At 44.0% G+C, this 7,017-nt stretch overlaps 1 protein-coding gene across 1 annotated transcript in view; it reads right to left on the bottom strand.

Annotated features, from left to right (window-relative positions):
- Window positions 1-239: 239 nt before the first annotated feature.
- DNAH8 (dynein axonemal heavy chain 8) overlaps window positions 240-7,017 on the bottom strand; it is a 577,606-nt gene continuing 570,828 nt past the window's right edge. Inside the window, exons 92-93 of the mRNA XM_073338555.1 lie at window positions 1,385-1,506; window positions 240-732 (exon numbers count right to left, since the gene is read on the bottom strand). Coding sequence (XP_073194656.1) covers window positions 445-732; window positions 1,385-1,506 — 410 coding nt within the window. The 3' untranslated portion in view covers window positions 240-444. The remainder of the gene's footprint in view (window positions 733-1,384; window positions 1,507-7,017) is intronic.

Genomic DNA, 7,017 nt, shown 5'->3' with positions numbered 1-7,017 from the left:
TGTAATGTTTTCTATTGCAGTCTGTTTTCTTCTAATCTCACTGAAACCTGATCTGAATAACAGGAAGCAGAAATAATGAGAAAACAACTGTATGTTTTTCTTTTTAATAACATCTTCCACTAATTTTATTATTTAAAACGATCTTTACTTTGCTTTTAAGTATTGTTATGCAAACTCTCAAATGTTACAGTTACTGAGATACTTGACTTTAAAAACATCACCAGTGAAATAATAATTTCCATCACCAGTTCAATTACTTCTTTAGACTTAGGGAGAAAAGAATCATTCTTAGAATTTGCATTTAAATTATTCATTTAAAAGATTTAATATAATGGGCAAATGGGCAAACTATTAAACCATTAGAAAAAAGGCAGCTTAGGATAGGTATAACGGTTACATGTGCCAAAGTCTATAAAGTTTCTGTCATAGTCTGAAGGACAGGGTTTACTTGATATCACACAGGAGTGCCACTCCTCTCAGTATCCAGTGATCTGGAGATACGGTTGTCCTCAAATAGATCACAGTGATGTAGGTCAGATCCGTCCTCCTGGGTTTCTTGTAAATAGGACAAACATAGAGTTTGGGATCCTTGGGACCAGTTGTGTTAACAGCAAATATGTGCACCACAGGGAGTATTGTGAAGAGAATCTTTGGTGTAGGTTCAGTGAGTTTACTATTACGTCTGTCCCAGCCTGCTCCATCCAAGTACAGTCCGTAAATATAAACCCCTTCCTGTGTGGAGAGTGAGCAGATATGTTATGCATATATGTTATCTGGTTTAACTTACAGAACGAATAATTAATTTAAACCTGTCAAAATAAGCCTGTGTATTATAGTTAGAAGGATCTGCAATAAGAAAAAAGGGAATTTATAATTTAACATTAAATAACTTGAAAAACCTTCAGAGAATAATGTGATTGAAATGAGTGGAGATTAGTTAGTTGAGTAAGTGAGTTCACCAAATAGAAGATACTACCTAACATTCATTCTGAAGTACTTTACATAAATGATAAAAATATATGCCATAATTATTCCATGGCTGAAGAATAGATACACTTTGATAGGTGCACCTTTGTCCCATTTTTTAGCAAATAGCACAGATGTTTTCAATTTCAGTTCAACACCGAATACAAGAGATAGTTAGTGTAGCTTAGTGTGAATATTTGAATATTTCTTTAATAAAACTTATATTTATAAGCTGCAAAAGAGAAAGTAAGAATCCTCACATTTTCTGTGATTTGTCTTTAACTTGTAAAATGGATAAATACTGTGAGGCGAGTACAGTGTCAACTTTTCTTCTAGCCATTTGAAATGCCTTAAGTATGAAAAAATATAGATTAAATACAGAATTGAATACAAAAATATCTTCATATGTCATACATACAGCAGGGGATGTTGTGATTTCTTCTTTAGATTGCTTTAAAACTTCATTATGTATTGTAACTGTATCTAATGCCCAGCCTTTATGTGCTCGAGTTGCTTCTTGTCTCATTGCTGTCAGGAATCCTGAAAAGTCAAGCCACAGGATTTAGTGTAACTCATCTGAGCAAAAGAACTGACAAAAAGGTGGATGGGGTCCACCTAGTGGACACTCCTCAGGCTACTGGATTGGACCCAAACGTGGCACATCTGCTCTTGGCTTGCTGGGGCTAGGCAGAATTTAGGCACTGGCTCTGGGCCTTTAGGGACACACATCAGGTACAGACCCTATGTTTGACACCCCTCTTGGCAGTGAGGCTCTGCCTAGGTCTTGAAACTAGTGCCAGTTCTCTCAAGCCTCCGCAGTAGCTGTTGCATGCTCACAAAGTTCCACCAAAGCTATGGACCCTTTGGTTCACTATTTCCCTCTTTGGGGATTATTGGACAGAATGAGCAAATAACATACAGATTCTAAAAAGGAATTTCTAAACACACACAATTTACTCTTAGACAGCACAAGAGCTATACAGATCTATGGAAAAACAACCTGGATTCCTGGAGGTGTTGACAGATGGCACACAGTTAAGGGCAATCATAGGTCTCATATTCAAATGACAGCATCTTTGGACAGCTTGGATACTTTAAATCCTTGGCACCTCAGGCTGAAAGGAAATGAAAAAGGAGCCTGATCTCCTTGTGGATTTTGTATGCTTGATGTAAGTCTTCAGTGCTTTTTTGATATTTAGGGTGCACCACTGCTTTTTGGCTGGGTGCTGTTTCTGTGGGCAGAATGAAGGAAGTCTTAGGGTCAAAAGGATGGGTGGTTACAACTTTCAACAGCAGTGGTAGGTCCCACTTAGGGAAGATCAGTCTGACCAATGGTCTGTCCAGTCTGATTGCTCTGAGAAATCTGGATACCTGAGGATTCTACCAAGAAGCCCAAGGATCCTGCAAAGAGTATAATACTTAGGGCTAATACCTGGTGTGCTACGGTGCTGGCTGAAGGCCTTTATCTGCACCTTCCTGAAGAAAGCCAGAGTGGCCAGAATTCCAGGATCCCTTGGATCAGTGTTGTTCTCTTGGCACCACAGACTGAACTTGGTCCATAGGTTTTTAGCATGGAAATTCTCCTCGATGAGAGCAGAGTCCTGATCACTTTGAAAGATAGGCCAAGTGCAACTAACACTTTCCTTTCAATAGCAGGACAATCTGGGACTGAATGCAGGACGGGCCTTGGAAAAAACATGTCTGATATTATCATCTAACTGTGGTTCCATCTTGAATTCTATCAGATAAGAGAACCAGGGTCTCCTTGGCCAGTATGAAGCTAGCACTATCACCCTTGCTTTTTCTCACCTTGTATTTTGGATCATCTTCCCTACGAGAGGGAAGGGCAGGAAGGCATATAGCAGGCCTTGCAGCCATCTGTGCAACAAAGCTTTTGTCCCCATGGACTAAGGGTTTGTTTCCCAGGTGAAGACTTCTGGCCATTTTGCATTCTTGCATTTGGCAAAGAAGGTTGATAGGGGAGACCGAAAGTCTGCGAGATGAAAGTAAAGACTTCCTGGTTCAGGCATTACTCCAAGTAGTTGATTTTGCATCTGCTGAGCCATCTGCCTTTTGTTTCTGCTCTCTCTTTGTGTGTCTCACCTTTAAGGAAGGGAGAGTCTCGTTTACCCATTCCATTGTCTCCACTATTTCTGCATGTAGAGCTATGCTCCTTGTTCCCCCTTGGTTGTTTAGGTATGCAACCATGGACATGTTGTCTGGTTGGACCAAGATGGGATTGCCCTGTAGGCAGCTTTGGAATCTTAGCAGAGCTAGTTTGACAGCTGTGACCTCCAAGAACTTGATGCTGTGGTTCCTTTCCTGGAGCTCCAGATACTCAATATTGTTCTGGGTCCCAGAAGTGCTCCCTATTCCTTCAGACTGGTGTGTGGTTGTGACAACCTGCAGACCTGGAAGGCATATGGGACATTCTGTGGAACTGTCCATCATCTTAGGGGATCCAGCATCAGGTTGGGAACCAGCACCTGGTGTTGCATTCACTCCGGGGAATGGTCCCTGTGATGAGCTATATAAACCCTACACTGGAATAGAAAGGGTAAAGGAGCAGTTTGGGCCCATGTGGCTCCACCCTGCCACACCTGCAGAGTTGGTCCAGTTGGAGGGGGAGCTTAAAAGACAGCCAGATAGCTCAGAAGGGGGCAGACAGGATAGGTCCTACCTTGGGAATTCCTGAGAAAGGGCCCAGCTGAAGCCCAGCTGCAGGAGTGAAGTCTACAGGCAACAGCTACCCCAGCCCCTAGGGGAGGACCAGCCATTCCCTAAGCCCTACGGAACCCTTCACTCCATTGTCTGGTGAATCATTTGTGAGGCTTTCTGACCCCAACCTGGACTCGGTGGGTAAGCTGCAGGAAGTGACCAAAGGAGGCAGTTCTGAAGCACTCCTGGGTGTTCGATATCACTGCCTTTCATAGGGCTCCTGGGTTGGAGCCTAGTTGGGAGGGATGGCCTGAACTCCCCTATCAATTCATTTCCTGCAAAGGGCCCCTGAGCTAAGGGGGATAGAGACATTGTAAGCTCTGAGACAGGGTGTGCAGCCCCCAGAACCCTGTATGTAGGCTGAAGGCTCTTTTGTTGGGGATGTTGGACTTACGTATTTTGTTGGACTGTTACCCCACCATCACCAGAAGGGGGCAGACTCAACTTGTGACCTGGCCAGAGGGCTGAGTTACTGTCTACTGGAAAGGAGACCACCACTGTGCCAGAGCCACCACCTGCAGAGGACTCTAGAGATGGAGGAGAATCATGATCCAGCCACCTAATCATGATTTGGTACCACAGGGTGTGCAGCTCCTCAGAGTCCCACACTCTCAGAAGAAAGGCCGGGACACACTCTGTTAGGATATAGATATTCAGACCTGTCTGTAAAGGCCTATACTCTAAGAATTTAGGTGTATTCTTATCACTTGCCTAGTTATAGAGGTATAAAAGAAAGAATCAAAATCACTGTCTGCCAGTGCAAGGTCCTTCTCTTATTGTGACAGTCTGAGGCCCTGTGCTTAGGCTAAGGCCTTTGGCTAAGCAACAGAGGCAACCATAAGCTGGGAAGCGACCGGTCACATCCTCACATTCCAAACTAGTCACACTGAAATAAAGTGCTATTGGGCTGTTAGGAATACAGTCCTGTCCTGATAATGCCTATCGCCTCCAGAGAAAGGGAAGTGCCTAGAAAATGTAAAAGGAAACTTAGTTTCCTGTCTGGCAAGAACTCACTTATCAATAGCTGGGATGTGAAATCCTCATTTCTTCGTTGTTCTATCACTGTAGCCCCCATTTCCCTATTGTTTGTCTGTATAATCTCTGGTTCTGTGATTGTTTCTGTCTGCTGTATAATTAATTTTGCTGGGTATAAACTAATTAGGGTGGTGGGATATAATTGGTTAAATAATCATGTTACAATATGTTAGGATTGGTTAGTTAAATTTCAGTAAAATGATTGGTTAAGGTATAGCTAAGCAGGACTCACATTTTACTATATAGTCTGCAGTCAATCAGGAAGTATGTGTGTGTGGGGGGGGAATGGAAACAGGGAATGGGAGTGGGGGGGAAATGGGAACAGGGAATGGGGGTGGGGAAATTGGAATCATGTTTAGCTAAGGGCAGGAATGGGAACAGGGACACAGGTAAGGCTCTGTGGTGTCAGAGCTGGGAAGGGGGACACCAAGGAAGGAAACTGGAATCATGCTTGCTGGAAGTTCACCCCAATAAACATCTAATTGTTTGCACCGTTGGACTTCGGGTATTGTTGCTCTCTGTTCATGCGAGAAGGACCAGGGAAGGAAGTGGGTGAAGGAATAAGCTCCCTAACACACTTGATATGTGATCTTACCCATGTGGAGACTCATATGTATGAGACCAGAAGGCCTAATGTCTAAAGATATTGAGCTATGTTTGGCTTCATTCACTTGTCCAGCATTGATATTAGATCCTGGATCTTCTGGAATCAGTCTAGTGATGGGTAGATCTTTGTCACCAAAATGTCTGTCTCCATTCCCAGGTGAATTACATTTCTCAGGTGAATCAGGGAGCTTTTCCTTGTGTTACTGCAAAGCCATGCACATGGAGGAGATTCAGAATCTGGGTTGTGGCAGTGTGTGCCTTACTGTGACTACTACCAGACACCTAAGACTCTGGGTGGAGAGGGGAGAATAGAAAATTTATCTTAGTTTCCTTGGAAGCTTCTGCTCCAGATTCCCCCCTCCTGTCCCACCAGGGTACTTAGTCCCTTCTTGGATACCCTGGGTGTTGGTAGCAACCAATGGACTGCTGTGATGGCTTTGACAATGAGAGAGTTGAAGCCTCTCTGTCGTCTCAGCTATTAATTTCTTGAATGTTTCCATCAATAACTCCTCAGCTGTAAGTCTGGATGCACTATCACGAGTGTATCATGACATCCTAATAGCTACCAAGTTAGCTGCCCTGAGTTCCTAAAAGGATGGCAGTGTTGTCAAAGGTTACTAAGAATGGAAGAACAGGGAAAAGTTTGGAAGGAAAGATGAAAACTTTTAGCCATGTTTGGTTTATACTACCAGTGAGACAGCTACATGGAGATGTCATAGAGGCAGGTTGAAATGCAGCCAGAATAAAGGAAGAAAAGGTCAACAGTCCAGAAAAATAGATTTGTGAATCACTGGCTTAGAGTTAGCAGTCAAACCTGTGAGAATGGATAAGATTACCCAGGCAGAAGAAAAGGTTACTCACCTTGCACAGTAACTGTGGTTCTTTGAGATATGTGTCCCTATGGGTGCTCCGCTCCAGGTGTATTTGCACCCCCTGTGCCTCAGATTGGAGATTTTAGGGAGCAGTATCCATTTGGCTTGCACATGTGCTCTCCCAGTCTCATGCCCTTCATCAGGGCTAGATAGCACTGTGCAGGCAATCCACCCTGAGTTCCTTCTCTATCACAGAGCTCATTGGTAATAACTCTGAAGCAGACGGGAGGAGGATGGGTAGTGGAGCACACACAGGGGACACACATTATCTGCAAAACCAGAGTTAATGCACAAGGTGAGTAACCTTTTCTTCTTCTTCGAGTAGTGTGTCTATGGGTGCTCCACTCTAGGTGACTGCAGCAGTGCCCCTAATAGAGGGTGGGGCTTCAGAGTCAAGTCTAGGATTGAGGATAAAACAGTGGAGCCAAATATGGCATCGGATGCTGAGTCGTGGGTGACTGCATAATGTTCAGCAAATGTATGAGCAGAAGTCCAAGTCACTGCTCTGCATATTTCTGCGACTGGAATGTCCTTGAGGAAGGCTAAGGAAGTGGAGAGAGATCTCGTGGAGAGAGTTCAAACTCTAGAGGGAGGTTGAAGGTTGTGAGTGAAACAGCAATGGGTAATGCAGTCCGATATCCATCTAGAGAGTCTTTGTTGAGCCCTGGTCTACACTGGGGGTGGGTGGAATCGATCTAAGTTACGCAACTTCAGCTACGTTAATAATGTAGCTGAAGTTGACGTACTTAGATCGACTTACCATGGTGTCTTCACCCCGGTGAGTCGACTGCAGCAGCTCCCCCATCGAGTCAGCCTGCGC

The sequence above is a fragment of the Lepidochelys kempii genome, chromosome 3 (assembly GCF_965140265.1).
Source record: "Lepidochelys kempii isolate rLepKem1 chromosome 3, rLepKem1.hap2, whole genome shotgun sequence".
Taxonomy (NCBI): Eukaryota; Metazoa; Chordata; order Testudines; family Cheloniidae; genus Lepidochelys; species Lepidochelys kempii.
Note: the sequence above shows the minus strand (reverse complement) of the source record. Positions and strands in the feature narration are given on the sequence as shown.